The 27,160-nt window shown below is 45.9% G+C and overlaps 1 protein-coding gene and 1 pseudogene across 2 annotated transcripts in view; both read left to right on the forward strand.

Annotated features, from left to right (window-relative positions):
- LOC147424948 (uncharacterized) overlaps positions 1-27,160 on the forward strand; it is a 136,581-nt gene that overhangs the window by 75,459 nt on the left and 33,962 nt on the right. Inside the window, exon 5 of one of the 2 annotated variants that reach the window (XM_086499412.1) lies at positions 26,467-27,143. In XM_086499412.1, the coding sequence (XP_086355538.1) occupies positions 26,467-27,143 (677 nt within the window). The remainder of the gene's footprint in view (positions 1-26,466; positions 27,144-27,160) is intronic. The other variant, XM_086499413.1, reaches the window with a different exon arrangement.
- Positions 23,471-23,992, forward strand: LOC147424949 (uncharacterized; annotated as a pseudogene).

Consider the following 27,160-nt stretch of genomic DNA (forward strand, 5'->3'; position numbering starts at 1 on the left):
GGCTCAAAGAAGCAAGGTGGAGATTACTTTTTGAAGTTCAAGGATCGAGGAACCCACGAGGCAATGTGGGTCGATTAAGAGTTTTTAAAGATTATCCAAAGTTGTTGGCAAACTACAAGGAAGCCATGCAGCTCGGTACCAGTACCTCACTTTAAAAAGGAGGGGAGCACATCTAACCCTATGGGCATGTGGACAAGCTACTTCAGGTCCAGGGTTTAGGTCAGCTTAGGAAGTGTTCTGGCTCCTTTGTGAGCCTGTTCGCAAGCCGTGCATGTCCAGGCACTTATAGTAGTTGCATATCCTCTAGTTGCACACAGCATGACCATCAGCATGACACTCAGTACCCATCATGAGCATTTTACAGTGCACAAAACCCATTTTTCCCTATTTTATTAATTTTTCACTTATTATTAATAAGTGACTTTGTTGGGAAACTTGGTAGGGCAACTTTGCTAAGTTGGTATATATAAAAACCTAGCGTTAGCACTTTCTAGCAGAAGAGGCAGCAGAAGGTCCCACAACTTGCAGTGCACCTTCTCAGCAAGACCGGCATGATACCCTAGTATTTTTAGCCAACAAGACCCTCTGGCGCTTTTTATCAGCAGAATCATAGCGTTTGCTTTAGCAGATTCAGCCTCGCGTTTTTCATCAGCAGTACCAGATTAGCCCTGGCGTTTTGCAGATTGCTCTAGCCTTTTGCAGATTCCCGGTGGAGTCCTCAGCATCAGCATTTTCAGTTTTCAACACATAGACACCGCAAGATCAGCCCCTAATCTCGCAGATCTCACCTACCCGCAGCTGATCCTTGCTGCACCGTTAGATCAACCAACGTTTTTAGTTTCAACTTGCTGTCCGTAGATTTCAGCATCTGCGTTTTCAACGCATCATCGTCGCCATAGCCGTCCTCGCCGACACAGTGTCAGAATTCAGCAGTTAGCAGATTTCAGCCCGTCTCATCGTCAGCATCATTGTCGTCGACACCGTCGGCAAGTATATTGCATCTAGATCATTGTACCAGATTTGTGCAATCAATAGCATAGACCTCTCTCGCCATAGAGAGGGGGGCCCTTTGAGGAGGGTTTGAGAACCGTCTGGTGTCGTATTCTTCTCTCTCTCTCTCTCTCAGTCTCTCAGCACGTTCATTCACAGTGTCATTCACTTTGTTTGTGATCATTTGCACTCTCTCACTAAAGTAGCGGAAGGATCTCCCTTGCGTAAGTAAAAGGAACCCTTGAGCACAGTTCGAAGCACTCATCTTGAGCAAAGTTCAACATTCACTTCCGCTGCACCTTACAATGGACTCATGGTCGAGTGTCAGTAGAGCCATCTAAGCCACTCCACTGAAAGTTGCGTACACATGTAGGATCTGGTGAACCGAGCGGTTGCAAGAAGAACCTGATTTACCACAAGGGCTCTGCCAGCCAAAGATAAATGCAAGGATGACCAATGGCAAAGTTTCCTTCTGATAGAGTACGGGCACAAATTGTTGCTCAACAGACATGTCAGTGCGAATCTGGAATCTGTAAGTCTGTCCTCTAGGTGGCCAAGTGAAATTATCTCACACACCCCACTGATAATCCTCATCCATTCCTACAAGAAAACCAAAAGACTTGTGCCAATTGATGAGAGCACCATTGACCAAGCAAAAGTTAACAAGAGCATCTCGTAGATTATCCAAGGTGGGTGGGTCATATCATACAACGAGCATAGTGTCATCTACATACTCTTGATCCAACAAATCTAAGGAGTCATCTGTAACAAACTGCTGACGTGTCAAGGCCTAAAGAATGGAGCCAACTTACAAATGTGGCCGAGGAGCCTAAACCCTAAGAAGAACAAGTAACAGAAGAAGTGTCATGAAGTGATGACGTGGTTGCCCGAGAGCAAAAAACCCTAACCCTAATTTCTGCCAAAAACCCTAATTGTTGAAACCCTAATTCTGAAAACCCTAACCCTAAAACCTGCAAACCCTAATTTTGGAAACCCTAACCCTAAAACTGCAACAGCGTGGCTGGTTTCCGAAAATTGCGCTAGCATGATGACGTGGCAGGCTGTACGGATTTCCGTGATTTACGTTGGTAGCTTTTGGCATTGCTTTCTGGACCAGAAGCTTTTGAGTTTGAAAGCTTTTCATGTAAACTGCTTTTTAGGCCAAGGGCCTTTAAATATGAGGCTAGGGCTCATTCTCTGGCATGCTTCCTGGAGAAGGTGCAGAGTCTGGAGTACCGGCTTGTACTGTGTTGATGCAATATAAAGAAATACCGAAAGGGGCGCCAAGGTTTGGGGCCAATACTCTCTGGGGTGGAATTCCGCCACTTCGTGTCGCGTGTCGTTTCTCTCTTTCAGTTCAGTTGTTATTGAAGTGTTAAAAAGTTTGCTCAGTCTGATCTTTTCTATTGGCACGTGGTGCCCGCCTTGTGACAGTGGTATCAGAGTATCAGGCGTGTGCTTTTCTGAAAGCATACCGGTCCCACAAAAGAGCAGACATAGCTTTATTTGAGGTATCTTCGTCCTCCAACCCGGACTTGTTAGCCCTCGAACCCGGACTTATTAGCCACTCCCACCCTTCATCGTGCATTGGGCGGGCTCCCGTCTTCACCGCTCATGTCCTACAGGGCATAAGCCAATTAAGATCACTTGCAAGAGAAGGATCCAAATTTGTTTCAATTCACTGTTTTTCTCAGAAGCAGTGCCATGCAGATGTTGATGTCTACAACTACGAAGCAACATACTCCAAGTACTTGGCAAGCTTTCAAGAAAATTTTTGCCGGAAGTTGTCTGGTTTTTGACATTTTCCTTCGAAGTGCAACTTTTGGCAAAGTGAGGTATCCTGAAATGCTTGCCATGGAAACCCTAGCAAATTATAACTTGAAATTTCTTGACATCTTTTAGTAGATGTCTCTTCACGATCAGATGACCTTGGAGGTCCAATGCGATTGCTATATTGGGACTACCATCGCCGCCAAAAAAACACTGTTTGTCCAAGAGCTGATGGACCATGCTGTGCACGGCTACAACCTCATGGAAGGAACCTAACCCTAATTTTTGGTGCAAGTTTCAAGAAAGTCAGTCGACTTTTCGAGCTCGACTGATGTCGAGATTGCTTTTTAAGTTTGAGTTCTGTTTGATCTTGTTTGGTGATCCTGTTTGGAATCTATTTGAAATGGATAGTAGCTGTTTTGAACCTGTTTTGGTGCCGATTTGAAATGTTTGACTGTGGTTTCAATACTGGTTTCATTGATTGGTGATTTTTTTACTCCCTGGTGGAGAAGTGAGAAAAAATGTTTTGGTATTGTTTGAACCTCGGAACGACGCAGGCCGATGCTTGGGGAGTGTTTCGTTGTATGCTAGAAAACCTCGGAACGACGCAGGCCGATGCGTGGGGAGCGTTTCGTTATATGCTAGAAAACCTCCGAACGACGCAGGCCGATGCCTGGGGAGCGTTTGGTTGTATGCTTGAATCTCCAAGCGACGCAGACTGCAGTGTGGGGAGCGTTTGGTTGTACAGTCCTCTGAGCTCATGGCCCGGACCTTTTTAGGTTATTTGCGGGGGGAGTGACGAGGTAGTCGTTGAGTAGCTTCATACCGCAGACCGTTTGTCTCGGGAGAGTGCTCAGCGGCGCTGTTTATTGTGTCTTGTAACATGCATATGTAAGCATTTGTGTTGCATTGTGATGTGCCAATTACTGAATATTCCTAATTGGATGAGATTACGTGGGTATGTAATTTTAGTGCATCAAGACACCCGTGAAAGATCAGTACGGTCTGGGTGTGATGGTTGTTGCTTTTGTTCGAAGAAGTGTATTCTTTGAAAGATTGTAGCTTTGAGATGTAAATCCCAAAACTTGTCTACATATTTGTGGATAGACTCGTTGAAGAGAAGCTTCAAGCTCTGCCATTCGGTAAGCAATTTGTCCTTTGCATCGCTTGCAAGGAATTGCTATATGATGGAAATTCGTAAAGTTTTTCATGTATTTGGGGCCTCGCTCTTGCCACAAAGGCTAGCCCACCATTGATGAGTAGACTTCTAGAAGTGCATAGCTACATGGCGTAGCTTGGAGGACTTCGTGAAGCTCTCATCCAAAGGCCGCATCAAATTGTTGAATGAAGGCCAATACTTTGTCTGTGGCACCAAAGGTGCCATTCAACTACGTCTATCTTTGAACTTTGGTGGTGGTGAACTGGCCACGGAGTCCACTAGACCACCACTCCTTGTGTCTTCCACGTGTTACTGCCTAGGTGAGAGTCCACCTAGTGTAAACCGAGGACCAACTGTAATTGTCTGTCCAGTGCAAGTGACATTGTAGCCCTACTACATGGACCCTCGGGGAGTTGTACCTTTGTGAAGCAATAATAAAGAAATATTGAAAGGGGCGCTAGTCTTTGGGGCCAATGCATTTGGGGACGGAACTCCATTGATCCATGTCGATTCTCCTCTTCTCTCTCTATCCAAGTTCAGTTCAATTATTTGGAGTTTTTGTTTGTGTTTTGCTTTTGATCTTTGGCTTGGGGTGCCCAATTCTATTACAATGGTATCAGAGGTGAGACGATTCTTTTTCTACGGAGGATCCGCTCCTTTCTGCAGCACACATGGATTCTATCAGTGAATCCGACAGAGACGACATCCTTCCGACTACTCTTCTGCTGGTAGATGAAGAGAACCTGAATCCCAGCGGAAGAACAAAAGAAAGCAATGGGGATTCCAACGGAAGCAAGCCTTCTTTCGATGATTCAGGAGACCATAGCAAATTTTTGGCGGGGGATCTCCACAAGACACACTACCGAGGTCAATTGTAGGTTGACACTTGTGTGAAAAGATTGATCAAGTACTCTAGAACCTGAAGTATTTGAAGCACCTGAAGAATCATTCCCTTGACGAGGTTCACTCACGATGGCGAGAGGTTGTCCATGCACCTCTCAAGTTGGCGATGAAGCAAAAAGTAAAGCCGAGTGCAGAAAAGCAGAAATTGTACTAGCAAGAAGAGTTTGACGAAGCTCTTGAAAAGAAGACAAACCAGTTGATGAAAAAGCATAAAGCACTCTCGGAAGAAAAGAAAGTCAACAGATTATCCCGGTTATTTGGGTCGGAAATCCACTTTTGAGGTGGCCAATAGATCTAAGAAGCGTGTTCGTTTCGAGGATGTGTAACGGGACGAGCACCTCGTGCCAATGGGAAAGAACAGATTGAACAAAATTTTAGCACTTCAAATAACGCTAAAATAAAAGAGAGTGCACGACACATGAGACGGGGAGTGGCGGAGTTCCACCCTAAGAGAGCATTGGCCCCAAACCTTGGCATCCCTTTCGGTATTTCTTTTTATTACTTCACCAAAGTACAACTCCCATGGCTTTGCTCTGTATCCCGTAGGTAGACTGCCATACTGAGAGCCCATGGGTCGTATTTAAAGGCCCTAGGCCCAAAATGAGTTCATATGAAAAGCATTCAAGCTAAAAGCATCTGCTCTCCTAAAAGCCAGCGCTCTAAAAGTAGCCAGTTCGTTTTGTGTTTTGCGGAATTCCATATAGTTACCATGTGGCACTGTTAGCTTGGATTGCGGGGGTTTCGTACAGCAGTGCCACGTCATCACCTTTTTACGCTAGCCTTGGTGTGGGTCCTGCTTTATTTATTATAGGCGCCATCGGACGAGAACCCATAAGTTGGTAACATTTCAATAAGCTGCCCCACTTGGCGAGGATCTACAAGTTGTTGAGAACTTCTATGTAACAAACTGCTGACGTGTCGACCTACTGAAGAATGGAGCTACTGGCCGAGGGGCCTAAACCCTAAGAAGAACAAGTTACAGAAGAAGTGTCACAAGGTGATGCCCGAGAGCAGAGACCCTAACCCTAATTTTTGCCAAAAACTCTAACTGCTGAAATCCTGACCCTAAAACTTGCAAACCCTAAAACCTGCAAACCCTAATTTCAGCCAGAAACCCTAATTCTGGAAACCCTAACCCTAAAACCTGCAAACCCTAATTTTGCTGCCAGAAACCCTAAAATTGTGGCTGATGACGTGGCAAGCTGTACGGATTTCCGTGATTTATGTTGGTAGATTTTTGGCTTTGCTTTTGGACCATAAGCTTTTGAGTTCTAAAAGCTTTTTATTGTAACTGCTTTTTAGGCCAAGGGCCTTTAAATTTGAGGCTAGGGCTCATTCTCTGGCATGCTTCCTGGCGAAGGTGCAGAGTGTCGAGTACCGCTTGTACTGTGTTGATGCAATATAAAGAAATACCAAAAGGGGCGCCAAGGTTTGGGGCCAATACTCTCTGGGGTGGAATTCCGCCACTCCGTGTCGCGTGTTGTCTCTCTCTCTTTCAGTTCAGTTGTTATTGAAGTGCTGAAAGTCTGTTCAGTCTGTTCTTTTCTATTGGCACGTGGTGCCCGCCTTGTGACATCTACTTCTTCTATTGTTTCTAGGGTTTAGGTCCTTTGGCCGGGTTCTGCAATTCTGCTCGGGTCTTCAGTGGCTTGACAGTGACCAGTTTGTGACAGGATGACCCAAATTTTTTTTGGCGTTTAGACTATTTCAATAGTTCCTCTTCCTCTAGTTTCAGTGAGGATGAGAAAAGCGAAAGAAGTGGAGAAAGACGAAGAAAAGCAAATTCAAGAAAAAGTCTAGAAAGCCCAAGAAGCAATCGCGTAGTTCAGAGGAGGAGATCTCGTCCTCTGCTAACAGTTTAGACAACGAGAAAAAGAGCAAGAAGACCAAGAAGTTCAAGGATGGGGGTCAAGCAGTTAAGCTTGATACGTTTTCAGGCTATAAGGACACCAATCGAGCCCTTAGATTCATACGTTTTCAGTCTACAAGGACACCCATCGAGCCCTTGCATTCATACAACAGTTGTACATTTCCTTTTTGGGAGGACATTTCTTGGAAGCCTCCAAGGTACAAAGGGCGGTGTCTTATCTGAAAGGTAACGCCCTGACATGGTGGTCTACTCTACTATTGCTCAGAGAAGCACCTAAGAAGTGGTGGATAAAGTCTAAGAGAATTTTCACTTCGGCTTGGTTAACGGAAGAATATGAAGAAGATGTCATCATGACTTGGCATCATGTGAGAATGAAAAAAGGAAGATACTTTGGTTGACTATTGCTAGAGGTTTGGGATACCTTTTTGCCAATGTCCTCGTTTTGGAGGATCACCGTGACGGACTAGATTGAGCGGTAACCAACAAGTCATAGGGCACATAGTAAAGAATAGAAGGGTAAGCTAGGGCCATCGATAATGTGGTCAAGAGCAGGCTTTTCCGGCTCTCAATGCAAAGTGAATTGGGGAGGTGAACTTCGCAGTTTCTCTTCAATTTTGAGCTATACCTTTAGACTTTTGGATTTTAAGCAATGTCTATCCCTTAAGTCGGATTGAATATGGTGCAAAACGTGCTGCACAAGAGGGGAGCCACTCCACTCCCTTGTCACAAGTTGCTTGGATTGAATCAAGTCACTAATTTCTTTTTGGGATTTTAGGGATACAGATGGTCTGACAGTATTCTGCGGAATGACATTATGAAAATATGTACATTGAATTGGAAATTTCCTTGATTGAATTGATTGCATGTGCTCTTTTATGCGTGTATTGTTAGCGTATATATAGAGAAAGATGAAATGTATGCCACATTTTGTTTGATGCATAGTAATAGGGAACAGGTGGAACGGCACCCAAACATATCAAAACGGCATTCCAGCAGGTTCAAGGCGCCGAAACGGTACCAAGAACGGAGAAACGTTCCGGAACCGGAATGCGGCAGCGGAACGGGTCCAAAACGAGCGGGCACTTCCAAAAAATTGAGCCGTTTCTGAATTTTCAACTTTGTGACCGTTTGAGAGAGAGAGAGAGAGAGAGAGAGAGAGAGAGAGAGAGAGAGAGAGAGGTGGCCATTTCGGGAGGTTTCAAACTTCTCAAGACTCACACAAGGGGAGAGGAGGGGGGGTTTCTTTAAAAGCTCACCCTTTACCCCTTTCTTGACACTCAAGTCTCACCCTCAAGGCTCTCCACTTGGGCCCTTGGCACTCTCAAGCTCTACTATCTAGCCTCTCTCACCCTCTCTCTCAAGCTTGAAGCCACAAGCTCTCAAGCTCCATCCCTCTCTCCCTTATAGGCTGTTTTGAGGCTGGTTTCAGCGTTTTTAGTGGACCGTTCCAACGTTCCAGTTCAGGTCTCCCCCTCCCCGTTCCCGTACCGTTCCGGAGCCCCCCCGTTCCTGTTCCAAGTAACTTTGGTCTGATGAATGATGGATGAATTTAGTGTAGAGATCAGCAAAGACTAGATATGATGGCTAAGTGAGTGATTCTAGTGCATCAAGCTTTCTATGTGGATGAGATGATTGGATATTTGTTGAGTGCATCAAGAGTTCCGAAAGGATGAGATGAGGTACATCAAGAGTTCTAGACTAGATGAGATTGCTAAATTGAATGATTGAAACACGGTTTCCAATGTGATCTAAGTGTGATTTGTGAAATGCATACTTTGAGAATGTACTGTCTAGTGGGGATGGTCATGGGCATGGTTTCCTTGAAATGTAAGAAAGGATATGAATTTGATAGTAACAAGATTTAGTAGATTAGGACATATGTGAAAAGATCAACCTGGTTTGGATGTGATTGCTAAATATGTTACAATGATCATGATTTTTATGTGGGACCCTCCACGGATATGTGATTGATCAGTGACTGATGTCTTTGTGCAAGTGCCGGATGTGTGTAGGCTGGTGCATGATAACATAGAGGCAGTGGCTTTAGAGCTAGTTTTTGTCCTTTGACTATTTTTTTGCAGGCTTAATGGAGGGGATTACAATTCTTACAAGAGGGGGGGTATGTCACAAGTTTGTGATGTGGCATGCCCTACTTAAAAAGATTGGTCGAGAGGACTGAAGAATGGCCTAAGGGATTAGGGTTTTAATAGCTTGTATATACCTAGGTTTGATATGAGGTGAGTCAGGTGTTGTGGAGTCTCGCTCTAAAACCGATCTCTGATTTCTGTCATCTCTCACTAGTGCTTGAAATCTTGGTGCTCTCTGTCTCCTGTTGGCTCTGAGTGTGTCTGCTCTTTGGAGGGTAACTCCTTATTGTGTGGATGCCCAAGGTGGGGTGAATCTCTGAAAGAATGCGATCATATGTGTTTGATGTCCCCCACCTCATACCGTCTAGGCTTGTAAAAGAATCTCTGTGTGGTGAATCTCGAGTATAAACCTCCCTAGCATGCGCTAATTTGCCGACTCTTAAGAGATCGCAAAGGGAGTGCTGCTATGTGAAGAGGGAGGAGTATCTCTCTTCAATAGCAATGTAGGCCGTGTAGCTACATGCATAGTGGACCCCCCCCCCCCGGTTGCTCACCACTCACCCCCTCTTAGCTGTTTACATATCCTCTCATCTCTAGGGATCCAAAATGCTATGCTAGTCTCTATCTCAAGGCGATGTGACAAAACCTTGAGCTGGCCTTTCTCCACCCTAGACCCATGGAGCAAGAAGCCCTCCATGTATCCGGGTCTCTCTATGAATTCATCCTCTGAAATGCTCATGAAGTGCTGTTTGTAGTATAGCATCTTTGGAGGAAGAGGCTACTTGGGTGATGTCCATGTCTCTCATATGTATATTTGATAGAGGTCCTTTTTTTTGGAGACTATTCCTCTCAGAGTTGACGCGTACAGTCACGTACGATGTGTACACGTTCGATGACATGCGGTACTAGTCGATGTCACAAATTGCTCATGTGTCAAGCCACTAAAGACCTGAGCCGACTTGTCCCGGCCGAGGTGCCTAAACCCTAAGAAGTAGTAGCAAAAGAAGTAGAAGCAGCAGAAGAAGCTTTACCAACTTACAGAACCTCACCGAGTGGGCAATTTTTAAAGAAGTTCCCACCAACTTATGGGACCCTGTCTGATGGGGCCCAAATGCCTAGAGGCATAATAATTTAATAATAATAAAAAGTAGCTCACATATACACCTTGAAGATTTATGTAGCAAAAATTGCTCACATTGATAGGTTGTAGGGACTGTCCGAGATTTGTGCTAACAAGGTGAACGGATGCCGCGAATTACATTGCAGAGTGATGACATGGCAACAATATGGATTTCCACGTTCTGTGCTGCTGACGTGGCAGGTGTATGGAATTCCCTAAATTTGCGCTGATAGGTTATGCTTTTAGGCTTGTAGCTCTTCATGTAATTGCTGTTTAGGCCAAGGGTCTTTAAATATGTGCTTAGGACCCATTCTTCGACAATTTTCCCTCGTGAAAGTGTAGAGCAAGGGGGTTCTGGCATTGTACTAAGTTCAAGCAATATAAAGACACACCGAAAGGGGCGCGAAGGTTTGGGACCAGTGCTATCTTGGGGTGGAACTCCGCCACTTTGCGTCTCGTGTGTTGTCCATCTCTCTCTCAGTTCAGTTGTCTTAAAGTGTTTAAAGTTGTCTTATCTGTTCTTTCTCGTTGGCGTGTGGTGCCCTCCCGTTACAGTGGTATCAGAGCTCTAGTCGTGTGCTTTTCTGAAAGCATACCGGTCCTTAATAGAACAAACAGAACACTACGGTGTTTATGTATTTGGCAAAGTACCTGCAGTTTCTCCTTGACGAGCTTCGTGACATTTGTAGCAGAATCTTCTGATGCTGCAAGGTTTTTAACAGTTTTTGACTTACATGCTACCCTCTTTGATGTCCCATGCGGTACTAGTCGATGTCACAAATTGCTCATGTGTCAAGCCACTAAATACTTGAGCCGACTTGTCCCGGTCAAGGTACCTAAACCCTAAGAAGTAGTAGCAAAAGAAGTAGAAGCAGCAGAAGAAGCTTTACCAACTTACAGAACCTCACCGAGTGGGCAATTTTTAAAGAAGTTCCCACCAACTTATGGGACCCTGTTTGATGGGGCCCAAATGCCTAGAGGCATAATAATTTAATAATAATAAAAAGTAGCTCACATATACACCTTGAAGATTTATGTAGCAAAAATTGCTCACATTGATAGGCTGTAGGGACTGTCCGAGATTTGCGCTAACAGGGTGAATGGATGCCGCGAATTACATTGCAGAGTGATGACATGGCAACAATATGGATTTCCACGTTCTGTGCAGCTGACATGGCAGGTGTATGGAATTCCCTAAATTTGCGCTGATAGGTTATGCTTTTAGTCTTGTAGCTCTTCATGTAATTGCTGTTTAGGCCAAGGGCCTTTAAATATGTGCTTAGGACCCATTCTTCGACAATTTTCCCTCGTGAAAGTGCAGAGCAAGGGGGTTCTGGCATTGTACTAAGTTCAAACAATATAAAAACACACCGAAAGGGGTGCGAAGGTTTGGGGGCAGTGCTCTCTTGGGGTGGAACTCCGCCACTCTTCGTCTCGTGTGTTGTGCATCTCTCTCTCAGTTCAGTTGTCTTAAAGTGTTTAAAGTTGTCTTATCTGTTCTTTCTCGTTGGCGTGTGGTGCCCTCCCGTTACAGTGGTATCAGAGCTCTAGTCGTGTGCTTTTCTGAAAGCATACCGGTCCTTAATAGAACAAACAGAACACTACGGTGTTTATGTATTTGGCAAAGTACCTGCAGTTTCTCCTTGACGAGCTTCGTGACATTTGTAGCAAAATCTTCTGATGCTGCAAGGTTTTTAACAGTTTTTGACTTACATGCTACCCTCTCTGATGCCCCAGGTGGTACCTCCTCTTCCGACACCAGATTGTATGAGAGCTTCCAACCGGCAGCCTTCCCAGCCGTCTATTCTGATTGGGGGAAGTCTTCAGGAATATGGTGCAGTCATCTGACCGTGATCCAGTGCAACCACCTTTGCCACGAGCATTGCCCCCACCTCCCCCACCACCACCACTGTTGCAAGGCCAGTGGAGCAAGGACGCATCGAAATTCTCAATCTTGCTATCCATGCAGGGGCCCAATGTGCTAGGCTACAATGGTTGGATCCCTCGTATGAATACCCTTATTATCTGTACCTGGGGTATGCGTCTAACCAACCAAAGGATTTCAAAGATGGCAGGACGACAGTCAAATTTTTCACCTTTTCTAGGATGAAAGATCGGAAGAAAGCATTGCAGTTCCTACGGCAATTTGACAACATCTATGCTTTGGGGAACTATACAAAAGAATCGAAGATTTTTCGAGCAGCGGGATTTCTTAAAGATAGTGCTATGCAGTGGTGGAGTTCAATTGCGACACAACGGCATGCTCCAAGGACCTAGCGAGCTTCCAAGACAATATTTGCACGCAATTATGTGACTTCTCTTTATCAAGTCCAGATCTTGTTAGAATGGGGCAACTTGAAAATGCTTGCCACAGAGACCATGGATGACTATAACCAAAGGTTTCTCGACGTCTATCTTTCCGGTGTCTTTCTTTAAGTTTACTCCCTCTGAGGACCAATGCGAGCAATACACGATTGGACTGCCATCACCGTTGTAGGAGTATTGTTTGTCCAAGCAAGTATTGACTATGCAAGAGCTTATGGACCATGCAGGAGTCGGCTATAAACTGATGAAAGGAAAGCTGTAGTTTACCTCAGAAGCAACTTCATCCACTAACCAAAACTCTCGGCAACAACGAACAAATCCTCGGGAGTCTCGTGAAACCCAACCTCAAAGGCCTCGTCTGACACAACGTCAACGAGAAACCTAGGTACAAGAAGGCCGATGCTTTGAATGTTTTCAAACAGGGCATACATTTAATACATGTCCTCAGCGAGCCTCAACGTCTTCAGAGAAACCTTTTGCTCCGACGACAAAAAGATCCCAAGAGTCACCTCTGGCTAAGAGAGTTAGACTTGCTATTGGACTAGTCCTTCTGCTCTGGCGGCAGAAAGATCCCCATGGCCACCTCCGGCTAAGAGAGCTAGACTTGCTTTGGTTTAGTCCTTAATATTTATGGCATAAACTTCGAGAGTACAAATGAATTGTGGAGAGCTTATGTCAAAGTCAACGGCTTAAAAGTCCTGATCTTCTCTGACCCCAGAGCTACAAAGAACTTCATCCATTCAGAATTTGTGAAGCAGATTGACTTTTGACTATGATAGAGAGGGACGCGAAATTGAAGCCGAGTTAGCCATCTTGAAGGTGGTGCCTCTCATCTGTCCGCTTCCAATGACTATCCAAGGATACCATGGAAAAGCACATTTCTACATCATAAAGCTGGGCAATTGCGATGTTTTCTAGGGCATGCCTTGGCACGACAAGAATGACATGACCCTCTAGATTCGGAATCGTACCATTACCCTAATGCAAAAGGAGAAGTTAGTCCTCCTCAAAGTTCGGCTGTCCGAACAAAAAATTAATGAATTTTTTAGTTGTTTTCTATTAAGATACTTTTGAACTTTGTTTGAGAAAGTACTGTTTGAAATTTGTTTGAAATAGATGATATTTGTTTTAAACTTTTCTTGGTGCTGATTTGAATTGTTTGACTTTGGTTTTAAGACTGATTTCAATGCTTGGTGATTTTCTCCCGAGTTGAGTAGTGAGAAATATTGTTGGTATTGTCTGAAATGTCACAAACTGCTGACGTGTCAAGCCTCTAAAGAACGGAGCCAACCTGTAGATCCCAGCTGAGGGAACTAAACCCTAAGAAGCAGCAGTAGAAGAAGAAGAAGCAGCAGAAGAAGTTTTACCATTTTGCAAGTCTTGCCGAGTGGCCTATTTTTAAAGAAGAGTTCCCACCAACTTACGGGATCCTGTCCGATGGGCCCCAGGGACCCTAGAGACAATAAAATAAAGCAGGATACACGCTCTCCATTTCCCTTGCAAATTGAAGTGATGACATGGCATTGTGTATGGATCCTTGGCGAAACGCGTTGACATGCTAACGTGGCAGATTGTACGGACAGTCCCGCAATTCGTGCTGACAGTACCCCGATTTTCACAAAACGCGGTGTCAGCTTTTGGTGCTAGTGCTTTTGGGACCATATGCTTTTGAGTTTGAAGCTTTTCATGTAACTGCTTTTCATAGGCCAAGGGCCTTTAAATATGAGCCAAGGGCTCATTCTCTGGTATGCTTCTGCGTGAAGGTGCAGAGGATGGAGTACCGGCGATGTAGTGAGTTTAAGCAATATAAAGAAATACCGAAAGGGTCCTAAGGTTAAGGGCCAGTGCTCTCTTGGGGTGGAACTTCGCCACTCCCCGTCTCGTGTCGTGCATCTCTTTCAGTTCAGTTGTTATTTGAAGTGCTTAAAGTTGTTTAGTTTGTTCTTTTCTGTTGGCATGCGGTGCCCGTCCCCGTTATAGTGGTATTAGAGCTTCAATCGTATGCTTTTCTGAAAGCATACTGGTCCTACCAAAGAACAGACAGAGCAAGGTGGCACTTCCAAAGTTTACTGAAAATTTTATTAAAGAAGCTTCGTGCCCCGACCCCGGACTTTATTATTAGCCGTATCAACTTTCGAGCTCGACTGAAGTCGAGAATTCTTTTTTGGTTTGATTTAACAGTTTTCTGAGTTCCGTTTGAGAACTTGTTTGATGATCCTATTTGAAATTCGTTTGAAATGGATGGTATTTGTTTTGAACCTGTATTGGTGTTGATTTGAATTGTTTGATCCTGGTTTTAATGATTGGTGATTTACTCCCGGGTGGAGTAGTGAGAATGCTATTTTGGTATTGTCTGAACCTTAGAATGATGCAGACCGGATGTGTGGGGAGCGTTTCGTTGTATGTTGGAAAACCTTTGAATGACGCAGACTGGATGTCTCGGGAGCGTTTTGGTTGTATGCTTGAACCTCCAAACGACGCAGGTTGCGATCCGGGGCAGTTCGGTTGTAAAAGGCCTTTATATCTCCTGGCCCAGACCTTTTTAGGTTATGCGGGAGGAGTAATGAGGGAGTCGTTGAACAGCTCCTGGATGGTTATTTGCGGGGGGAGTGTTCATCGGCGACTTTATGATTCTATGTCTTGTAACATGCATATGTGAGCATTTGTGTTGCATTGTGATGTGCCAACCATTGAATACTCCTTATTGGATGAGATTCAACGACCCAGGAAATCAAGAGCTCCAATCTGGAATGAGACGGCTTATTGAATGAGATTTTTCTGGGATGCCAACGACCCAGGATATCAAGAGCTCCAATCTGGATTGAGAAAACTGATTGTCCCTCGGAATGACCCTCAATTTTTTTTGAGCTAACTTGAGTTGTTTTGTAGATTGTAGATATGCTGTAATCGCGGACGATAACTTTCTTTCAAGAAGGGGGGATGTCACAAACTGCTGACGTGTCAAGCCACTAAAGAACGGGCCAACCTGTAGATCCTAGCTGAGGGGACTAAACCCTAAGAAGAAGCAACAAAAGAAGTTTTACCAACTTGAAAAGTCTTGCCGAGTGGCCTATTTTTTAATAAGAGTTCCCACCAACTTACGGGACCCCGTTTTGATTGGGCCCAAGGGACCTGAAGAGAGTAAAATAAAGCAGGACACACTCTCCAACTCCCTTGCGAATTCAAGTGATGACGTGGTGCTGTTTTACGGATCCCCCACGAAACGCACTGACATATTGACGTGGCAGGCTATACGGACAGACCCGCAATTTGCGTTGACAGTGCCACGTGGGAGCTGTACGGGTTTCCGCAAAACGCGCTGGCAGCTTTTGGTGCTAGTGCTTTTGGGACGAGATGCTTTTGGCTTTTCATGTAACTGCTTTTCATGAGCCAAGAGCCTTTAAATATGAGCCAAGGGCTCATTCTCATGTCACAAATTGCTGACGTGTCAAGCCACTGAAGACCTTAGCGGACTTGCAAATCCCGGCCGAGGGGCCTAAACCTTAAGAAGAAGCAGCAAAAGAAGTTTTACCAAGTGGGGCACTTTTTAAAGAAGTTCCCACCAACTTATGGGAGCCTCGCCAAGTGGGGCACTCTTTTAAGAAGTTCCCAGCAACTTATGGCACCCCGTCTGATGGGGCACGTGGTGCCCTCACATTATAGTCAAACACAAAAAAAATTTAGACGTACGTTGCTGTGACGTACGACAAAAAAATAAAAAACATGCATCTTTTTGACTTGAGAGTCTAGAGTTAACATCTACAAGTAAGATCTCAAGTAAGAATGGTCATTGCTTCAGCCTTAAAATCAAGAGTCCAGACTCTTGAGTAGTAGGACTTAGCCACTTATGTGTGCCGGAGAGAGAGAGAGAGAGAGAGAGAGAGAGAGAGAGAGAGAGAGAGAGAGAGAGAGAGAGAGAGAGAGAGAGAGAGAGAGAGAGAGAGAGAGAGAGAGAGAGAGAGAGAGAGAGAGATGAGATGAGATGAAATGAAATGTTATATTAACGTCTTCAAAAGGCCAAAGTGACCTATGAGACCAGAAAGTTACAATGCGGTGGATCTGATACACAGTCAGAGTAACAAAATAAATTAAACTAGGACAACAAAAATATAAATACTGTGGAATCCTAAACTAAGCTGAGAGAGAGAGAGAGAGAGAGAGAGAGAGAGAGAGAGAGAGAGAGAGAGAGAGAGAGATGAAATGTTATATTAACGTCTTCAAAAGGCCAAAGTGACCTTTGAGACCAGAAAGTTACAATGCAGTGCATTTGATACAAAGTCATATTAACAAAATAAATTAAACTAGGATAACAAAATATAAATAATGCGGGATCCTAAACCAAGTAGTACAATGTGAAGACAATATGGGAGGGGAGTAGAGATCCATCTTCATAGAGATCCATCTTCATCTGCACTCTAGACGACGAAAGAGTATGGCTCGAATCCTTTGTTGTAGCCTCCTTCGAAACTGTGTAGCTCCTCTTCTCCATCGGGGTCGTCTAGATCTCCCTAGCTCCAATCCTCGGTCTATGAGAATGCCAGTAGTGCGGGTAGACCTCTCCCACGTTGGCTGCTCCTCTGTCTGTTCTTCTGGGTGTACAATATCTAGTGTAAAGAAATCTGTGATCTGTCTCTGGGGTTGTCTCTCTTGAGCTCTCCTCAGTAAAGTTTCTCTATGCCTGTGTAACTCAAGTAGATATAGCCCAAGACATCTTTGATCCTCATAACTCATGACCCTAGATAGAGGCCCAAAACCTTTTCTGAATAGACAATGAAAACGGCCTCGTATCTCATAGTACACTGTGCAAAACATATGTAATGTACTTCTGTCTTTGGCTCTAGATGGCATAAGCGGCATATCCTGCTATCTGCTGGTGTCCCTCTGAATCTACCAGTCTCAATCTCGAGCTGATGTGAGGACGTGCATATTTGGCCAATGGCACAACGCAAACCATGAGAAAGATGCGTGTCCATATAGCTAGGTCGAATCACAAACCCATCCCCTGTGAGGTGGAGAAGATGCTCTCTTTAGAACTTATCTTTGTGCCCAACTCCTGTAACGGCTCCATCCACGTCCTCCTCGTGTCCAGCTGGATCAGATCCTGACGAATAAGTCTATTTATCTCTACCCGTGTCAAGGGTGCCTGTAGAGAGTATTGAAAAGGAGGCAACCTGTCCATGGTGAAACCATGTGTTTGAAACCATAATGCCATCTGTGCATACCAGCATGATGTATCCCCATTAAGAGCTAATTGTCTGGAGGACTCTAGAGGCACCCTGGCATATCTGTCTCTGGTAGTATCCCACAGATTGTGTACAAAGGAGATTGATCTGTAAGCGCCTCAATCTCCATAGGGGGGGCAGCTAGATCCGCTCGAATGATATCATGCGGTACGGAAGCCTTGGCTCTAATCAACCGAGACATCATAGATACCAAGGGGTTCTCCATACGCCTCCAACCATCCTGGCCTATAGAAGGTCCCCAAACCTGCACCCCATATAACATAGTAGAGGCAACCAAAGTATCAAAGAGCCATAACTTTGTCCTAGGTTCCTGGAACTGAACCTGTGAACACATCCTCTCCAGAGTCCATTCCTCCCAAAGCCGCACCAGCTCTAGTTAGTCTAGTCTCTACTGCTCTTCTCAAAGAAAATTTCGGCCCAGTAAAGACTACCCCCAGGTAAGTGTATGCATCTGTATACTCCACAATCTCTTGACCATATTCGAAAGTAGGTACTCATCTCCTGACCCATTGCGGTGTGGTGTTAAACACCATAACCTTGGTTTTACCTAGGTTTACACACAGTCCACTATCCTCTGCAAAACTCCGTAGTGCATCCAAATGTCGTTGCATACCTTCTGGTGAGTCAGATATCAGCACAATATCATCAGCATATAGCAACAATGGGATCCACGTCCCTGCCAGCTGGGCACCCTTGTCACCCTCTCTGTCAATGTAATCAGACACCTCATCAACATACATACCAAATAGAGTAGGAGACAATGGGCAGCCCTGTTTCACTCCAATAGTAGAGTGAACTAAATCAGATACCCCTTCCGGAGTGCGTACATGTCCCACCACTGATATGTACAAAGCTATAATCCCCCAAATCACCGCTATGGGCACCCCTATCTCTTGCAGTCTGCGCATCAATCGAGCTCTTGGTACCATGTCAAATGCTTTGCGAAAATCCACAAAGCTACAATAGATCCGTCTCCCATGTGCTCTGCCCTCCTCAATGATGGCTCTGAGTATCAGAATATGATCAAGAGTGGAGAAACCCCTCATGAAGCCGGCCTGACCCTTTGCTCGTACACCCTCACCCTCTGCCCAATTACTCAAGTGTTGCTCCAGAATAGATGCATACAACCGTGCCAATGTGTGTCCAACCATAATAGTGCGGTAGTTCCCAGGCTCTGTAGGGTCACCAGCCTTGAAGATGGGCACAATATTAGACAACCTCCAAGTCTCAGGTAATCCCTCACACATGGCACGATTGAACAACATTGCGAGAACCTCCATCAGCATATCCCTGGCATGTATAAAGTGCTCTGCTACTAGACCGTCATGATCATATGCCTTCCGAGTCCTCATCCTGTCAATGGCCCTTTGTACCATCTCAGGTGTAAAGAAAGTGCTTGTAGTTGGGCAATGCTTGGTAGGGTCTGGAAGGGGTTCCTGTCCAGGAACCGTATATAATGATCCATATTGGCTCCACACATCAGGTGAAGTAATCACGGGGGGCGGGGAGTGCTCATGGACGAATGGCCATGCGTCTCCCGAGTCCCTACTCAAGAACATCTGATGTAAGTCTCGCTCCATCTGAGCTAGGTAAGCTCGCTTCTTCCGTCACACATAGCGACGGAAAGCAATCCGAGACTGTCTGTAAGTCATGACTCCTAAAAGAAGATCCCTCTGAAGCTGGGCTCTCATCTCTTTGCACTCCTCATCATACCAACTATTCTGGGGCATGCTCCCAGAATGTCGTCTCTTGCCCGGCTGAGTGTGTGGGTATGCCATTGATGCAGCCCCATGCAGTGTCTCAGTCAGTAGAGTGGTGCACTCCTCCACTGAGAGGCCTGTACCATTTGTGCCAGCTGTGCCTTCCAACAGGCGGTCCCAGATCTCCTCTGTATAGACGAAATCAGTCTCTGGTGTAAATGTATAGCGGGTGTGTGACCTGCCTCCTGATGTCTGGGTTGTACTATACTGAAATTTAACGGAGAGAGAGAGAGAGAGAGAGAGAGAGAGAGAGAGAGAGAGAGAGAGAGAGAGAGAGAGAGAGAGAGAGAGAGAGAGAGAGAGAGAGAGAGAGAGAGAGAGAGAGAGAAATGAAATGAAATGAAATGTTATATTAACGTCTTCAAAAGGCCATAATGACCTATTAGACCCGAAAGTTACAAAGTGGTGGATCTGATACAAAGTCGGAGTAACAAAATAACCTAACAACAGTACAAAACAAAGATATCTACTATGGGGGCCTAAGCTGGTCGATGTGAGCCAAGCATAAAACTAAGCTGCAAAATTTGGGTGGCTTGTTGGGATGGCTGAATCACAAGAGATCTAGCATCGGTCGTTGGCGAATCTCATCAATTTCCTCCATGGTTAGTAGTCTGACCGGGCGTCGTGCATGCCTGGCCAGCGTGCTCCGAATTTTCTGTCGTAGAACCCGTCGATGCTGTGTAGTTCTTCGCAGTCGTGGGCGCCTGGATTTCCCTAGTTCAATCGCTCGGTCGATCAGTGTGCCTCTGGTGTGAGACGAGGGGGAGTTCTGTTGTGGGAGTGGCTCTTGCGGCCATCCCGTGTCTGCTTTGAAGAAGTCTGTGATCCGTCTTTGAGACTGGCTAGCCTCGCCATTCATCAGGCTATCTCTGTGTCTGCGCAGCTTGAGTAAGAACAAACCCAGACATCTCTGATCTTCGTATCCCATGACCCTTGAGAGTGGTCCAAAACCCTCTCTGAACAGGCAGTGGAAGCGACCTCGTATCTCGTAGTAGACGGGGCAGCGGCATGTATAGTGTAGCTCTGTCTCAGGTTCCGTGTTACACAATGGGCATGTCCTGTCCTGTGCTGGTATTCCGCTGTACCTCCCAGTCTCAATCCGCAACTGGTGAGAAGATGTGCGTAACTGGCCAATAGCACAACGTATCCCATGAGACAAGTGGGTATCCATGTATCTGGGTCTCGCCACAAAACCATCTTCCGTAAGCTGGAGAAGGTGGTCTCTGTAGAAAGCCATCTTCGTGCCCAATTCCTGTGCTGGTGATCTCTGACTGTGTAAGAGTGAGAGATGGTGCATCCAGTGAGTAATGGAATGGTGGCAGCCTGTCTATGCTGAACCCATGTGCCCAAAACCATGATGTCATCTCCCCATACCAGCATGTTGTATCTCCTTGTATGGCTAACTGTCGAGAGGATTCAAGTGCTATGCGAGCATATCTGTCTCTAGGAAGTTCCCATGTGCGGTTTATGAAGGAGACTGATGTGGTGAGCGCCTCCACCACAAGTGGGGGGGCCGCTAGCTCTGCTCGGATAATGGCACGTGGTACTGATGCCTTGGCTCTAATGAGCCGCGAGATCATAGAGACGAGAGGTTTCTCCATGTTCCCCCATCCGTCTGAGCGACCCGGCCTCCCGTGGTGATCCAGTGAAGGTCCCCATATCTTGGTTCGATAGAGCAGTGCTGAAGCCACCAAGGTGTCAAAGAGCCAGAGCATTGGAGAGAGAGAGAGAGAGAGCATTGGACTGGTAAAGGCTAAAGCCTTTAGCCTGCCAATTCGCTTCAAGAACTTGCAAGAACATCTCACATGGGAGCATCCTATGCTTTGAAGGGAGGCCCCAAGAGGCATCCAATGCAAGGTCAATGAGCTGCTGAGAAAAGTTGTGCAGTGAACCTATGCTTTCAAGGGATGCCCCAAAAGGCATCCAATGCAAGGCTAAACAGCTGCTGGAAAAAGTGGTGCAGTCAACCTATGCAATTTCAAGGGATGCCCCAAAAGGCATCCAATGCAAGGCCAAAGAGTCTGCTGAAAAAAGTGGTGCAGTCAACAGTCAAATGACTGGACGGAACGCAAAAAACCTTTTGGACGGAACCGTAATAGACTGCTAAATGGGAGGGAACAGGATGGAATGTACGGAACGTTCTCACGCTGTACGAGAACAATCCTGGCTCCTCGTACCATGTGAAAGGTGGATGTGTGGTGCATCCGTGTCGTACTGGAATGGCTAGAGGCAGTCCATCTCTAATCCCTACTGTGAGAACCAGTCTGACCTGGGCATACAAAGATCCTGTATCCCTTGTCTCAGCCAATTGTCTGGAAGCCTTGAAAGCTCTATATGATAAGCGGTCATGTGCCAAGGTTTTCGTGCGACATCTCTTTGAATCTGTCTTGAAGGCATATGATCTCCTCCACCATCATGGGTGGTGCTCATGAGGTACTAAAGGTTTGCTGTGTTGTGGTCGCTCTATTTGTGTCCAGCATTGTGCGGCTAGACCTGGCTCCCATATTGTGGTTCTGTACATCAGTACGGACATGGTGAGTGTCAAAAAAGCCACCCCTTCGTCCGAGGCCCCTTCTTCGGAGACTCCTGGAAGTGTCTCTGGTGGCACATTGTTTCTCTAACATAGCCAATGCAACCTGGCCCTCATTGCTGATCCCATAGTGAATCGTGTGGCGGTTGCATAAAAAGTGACCCCAAGATATATATATGAGCTGACCAACAAGAGTCTAGCTCCTGCCCTATCTCAAGGTGTGAAAGATCATGACCTTGAGATAGGGCAGGAGCTAGACTCTTGTTGGTCAGCTCATATGTATAGGTGTGAAAGATCATGCTTCCCAAGGTTCATTGTGAGACCTCTCTGTGAACAAATGTCATCTAATGCAAGTGTTGTTGTAATCCTCTTGAAGACTCAAAAACTGGGCATTGAACTCTCCTAAAGACCTTCTCATAAAGTGCATAAATGCCCCATGTCACATTTGATGGTATACCAAATGACTGTAAATGCTGGAAAAGCATGTCTCGTGGCACTGTATCAAAGGCTTTGTGGAAATCCACAAAGCAAAAGTATAGTGTTGCCTGTCTCACCCTAGTCTGATCAATCAAACACCTCAAAGTGAATACACGATCATTCGTAGAGAAAGCTCTCTTGAAGCATGTCTATCCGGTGATCTCAAGCCCTCCTACTCAGCATATAAGCTGAGCTCCGGTTCCAACCCTACTCCATATAGTTTGGCCAAGATGGTCCTGTAGTTGCTCGAATGGAGCATATCCCGTGCTTTGTGGATCGGCACAATGGTGTGCATCGTCCACTCAGTAGGCAAACCCTTTGCTAGTGCCTTGTTGAACAGGTGTGCAATGAAAGGGGTAAGTGTGCCCGCGTCATTGATAAGATGCTCCCCTTGTAAGTCCATGTGGTCTACTGCTTGTCCATGTGGAAGGCAGTGTATAGCTTCCTTTACCATCTAATGGGTAAAGAAGCTCATGGTGGTGGGCTGGACTCCTGTGGCTGTGGTATTGGTGGCTGCTCGGGAACATGGTACAATCCCTCAGCATAGCTGTGCCAAGTATGCGGGTCAGTCGGGGTCTGTGGCTCCTTGAAGCTTCACCATGAGATGGAGCTATCTCTGCTCAAGAAAAAGTGTCTCCAGCTCCTGTCAAAAGTCTCTTACCACGGGTGAGTCTCCCCATCTCTCTCCTGGGGGCTCTCTCTCTGTACTAGTCACCAAAGCTCTTTGTATGCGGGGGCGTGAGTATAGGGATCTACACTTGTCATGCCATTTGTTCTAGGTCATGGGCCCAGATCTAGCATGCCTCCCGGGATGGGCTCGATAGTGGAAGCTCTTGCCGTTCCCCGTTGCCGTTTCCTGTTCCACCTAGGAATGTTGCCTTGTGGATCATTACTATGAGTCTGCAACTTGCACTTTTACGGTGAGTTATGGCCATTCCTGGGTTCATCCTTGTTGTTTCTGCCATTTCTTAAGCTTCCAAAGCTACTTAACATGCTCATGTTTTGAGGGTCGCGTACGCCTGATTCTGATATAGACCTCCAAACTATATTTGAGCTCTTCAATATAGACTCATTAAATTTTTGTTATTAGCTGTCACTGTCATGACTTTAGAACGTTGGTACAGCCCGACTGTGTCGACCCATGGAGATGCAAGAAGTCCATGCATGGCAGTTTGCAGGTAAATGGCAGGTACATTGGGCAAGTGCTTGATGGTGCTAGGGGCCAGGTACACCGAGATGGGGCGCTTGCTAGTGGATAGCTGTCAGTGTTTCGTCCAATCACAGGTGGCAGGAGCAAAGGCTAATATCACAAGCTTGGAAATGAAGCAAGGGATGCTGGATCCAACTACCATAAAGTTTATGATATGGGATTCGGAGCGAGGTATCTGCAAGACACCCGACTATCTAGATGTGTATGCCAAATGCGACATTGTACAGATCATTTGTGGTTCTCAAGACTTGGAAGGCGGAGGGTGCTATGATGTATATGTCGGATCGGACATCAAGGTCAGCGGAGTCGAAATTTTTATGTATTCATGCGGCTTCATGGTCGTTTACTATTCGGATGTCAATTCGAGCTCGAAATGATGATCCACCGCGGCAGACACTATTTTGAACAATTTTTTTGGTGATCGGGTTGGCATTAACAGAGTGAAGCTCGGACATCAAAGTAGGCAGAACTCGCGATAGCCGTGCCGAGCATACTCACGTGGGAAAGGAGGCCATGCTGGCTATTTTTAGAGAAGAACTTAACAGAGAGTTCCAAAAAAAGAAAAAACCGAGGGAGGATGGCGCATGCAGGATCCGGGTCGCCACTTGGGGGCTCGGGGTGTAGTGGGAAAAAGGAGCAACAACCGCCATCAGGTGGAGAGGCAGGGGTTGCAGAAGGGTCGGGTGGCCAGCTACAGGTACGCGGGGGCTGCATGGGCGCCATGTAAGTGGCAAGGGTGGGCCCAGTTGAAGGACGACAGGCTGCATGGTGAGGGCCGGTGGACGGCCAGTTGAATGCAAGAGGGAGTGAAGGTGAAGGAGGAAGGGCACCGGGGTGACGTGGGGGTCGATGGCAGAGAGGAGGTGGGAGGCCGAGTAGAGTGACGGGCCACAGGGAGAGGTGGTCGGCTGCAAGCCCGCCATGTGAGAAGGAGGGTCCAGAGAGCTGAGTTCAAAGGAGGGCAGCGTGATCAAAATAGAGGAGGGAGCCCGAGAAGGAAGGCAGTTTTTGAAGGAGCAGGAGATGGCATGAGAGGGAAGGCAGCGAGGGGTGGCAAGACAGAGGATGAGCCGCCAGGGAGTTGGCTTGTGAGAAGCCACGCCTCAGGTTTTTTTGAAGACAGCGAGGGGTTCGAGTTTGCAAGGAAGCGAGGCCGGTGGGCTGCCGTGGCACCACGGAGCAAAGCAAAGGCATGGCCGATGGTTGCATGCAAGGAAGTGGAGGGGAATCCGCTTGGGGCTGTAATTGATCGAGTGACTAGCTTGGGAGCAACCAGTGTTGCCAAGAAACGCGTTTCTTCACTCATGAAACCTACGAAACGTTTCAGAAACGTTTCTGTATGAGTTTGGACGTTTCAAACGTAAAGTCAAGGCTCGTAAGTTTTCGTACGTCAGGCTGTAGCGTTGATTTTTTTATGTCATGAAATCCTCAATGTCATGAATGTAGCTTCTGTCTTGCTTCTAATGGTGAAAGTTAGTCCTATTCTCCCTCTTTTCATATCTAAGATCTCAGCTTATACCACTTAAACCTACATACATTTCTTTAGTTTGTACGAAACTTCTGTTTTGGCGTTTCTTTCTTGGACGAAACCGTTTCGAAACTTCTGAAACTCGTTTCAAACGAAACGTTTCGAAACTCCGTGGCAACTATGGGAGCAACTAGGGGCAAGAGTTACAGGGCATCCGTGCATGGAAGAAAGATAGAGAGTTCCATACTCTCTATCTTAATGCTTCTTTTAGTGCTAGGCTTCATTATGGCTGAGTCTGCCCTTGATCTCCGGAGTCATGACAGAAACTCAGCACGGTGAACTTTGTGTTGATGTATGCTCATGTGTGCGTGTGGTGTGTGTTGTGTTGGGGAGCATATGTTAGTACCTAGTTCTACACCCACTATTGGGCACTGACGACGTTAGTGGGGATGTCGTGGTATTTAGTCAATACTATGCATGATGGAGCTGATGGTTATATTGTCTTGTGGGTGACTACCATGGGTCTATACCTTGCACTTTCCTTCAAGGGTGAATCTGGGCTTATCTTGGATTCATCTAGGTATATAGTTCCATACATGTTTGTTATTAATGCCATCATTGTACCCAGTTTTTTTGGGTCGGTACTTAGCTACCATCTTCTCGTCTATTCATTGTCTCGTGCATATTAATGCCCGTGGTAGCGGTGGCTCCGGGTCTTTTATGTGTGTGTGCAGAGAGAGAGAGAGATTGATGGTGGTTGCAGTTTGAGAGTGGTTTTGTATGCGGTCAAGGCTTGCGAGGTCTTCCTATATGTGTGCGTTTACAGATTTGTGTGCATTGATGTGTGCGTCGGTAAAGGTGATTGCGTGTAGCCGAAGTTGCTCGTAGGGGAGTCCATGGTGTGAAGGTTGGCGGATAGGGTGCATGTGTACGTGTTTCTGTGTGGTTTGGGGTGCTGGATACCTGCTGGGCTATAGAGAGGCATCGAGTTTGTGTGCTGGTGGTTTTCCCATTTCCCCCATGCCAACGTGACACCGAAGTACACAAGTAGTCATGGTTGTGCACTTCATAATATATTTGAAGCATGCATAGAGTTACACCACACACTTGATACCACTGGAGGAGCCCAGCAGACTCAGTACACCCTTATAGGCTTATGGTAATGCAAGGGGTATTCATGCTTGTTGACTTCATAATATATTTGAAGCATGCATAGAGTTACACCACACACTTGATAACACTGGAGGAGCCCAGCAGACTCAGTACACCCTTATAGGCTTATGGTAATGCAAGGGGTATTCATGCTTGTTTTGACTGGTTTTGGGTCTAGTGATGCTCAAGCAATCATGGCATGAAGGTGTCGCCCTAGTTACATCTATACTCGAGCAGTTTTAAATTGCTTCTATGCATATGTTTTTTTAAGCATTTTAAAGCTAGGGCTCAATTCTCTTTTTAATACTGGTGACTTCTGAGCTGTCTTATTGCAAATTCAAATGGACCATTGGGATTAACTTGTCAGCTTGACTTGCATGTTTGTTGTACCGAATATTTCAGGATCATGCAGAGAAGACCGAAAGCACCAGTAGAGCAGAGACAGAAAAAAATCTGGTTTCATTTTTCGTGGATTTATGCCGATTTGAGTGGCAGACAGGTCATCATGAGCTTGCAGTTGGTTTGTTTCAGTCTTTCATTGAGTACAATCTGTTTTCGCCACCTCTTGATGTGGGTGAGAGGAGTAAACGGAGGCTTTTTAGTGAGTTCTGGGATAGCGGTGTGCCAAGAATTGGAGAAGATGGAGCAGTTGGGTGGGCATTATGGCTTCAAAAGGAGGAAGAGTGGATACAGAAGTCTCTAGCCAAGGATCAGGCAGAAGGCACTATAGGTGAAGAGTCAGAACTGGGAGGGTGGACTGGCTGGTATGAGCCTGCCATAGTGAATAAAGGGAAAGAAAAAGATGAGTTGATGTCATCAGTTGATGGTCCAAGCCTTGAAGACTCTGCTGGCGCAGAGATGCAAGACACAGATGAAGATGAGGATGCTGACATCAAAGACCCTGAACATAACGAGCAAGATGAGACCGTTCTTCTAGAGCGTCTAGGTTTGAGCTTACAAGCAGAGAATGAAGTTGAAGTGAAGGATTCAGTAATTTGGAAATGTTGGTCAGAGAAGGAATATGATCGTGATTCAATCCAGTGGCTGCCAGTCCGCATAAGCAATTGTAAGCTCCTGAGGTGTTTCTCCCACCTCA

This window comes from Adiantum capillus-veneris, chromosome 25 (genome assembly GCF_014529385.1).
Source record: "Adiantum capillus-veneris isolate H3 chromosome 25, ASM1452938v2, whole genome shotgun sequence".
Taxonomy (NCBI): domain Eukaryota; kingdom Viridiplantae; phylum Streptophyta; class Polypodiopsida; order Polypodiales; family Pteridaceae; genus Adiantum; species Adiantum capillus-veneris.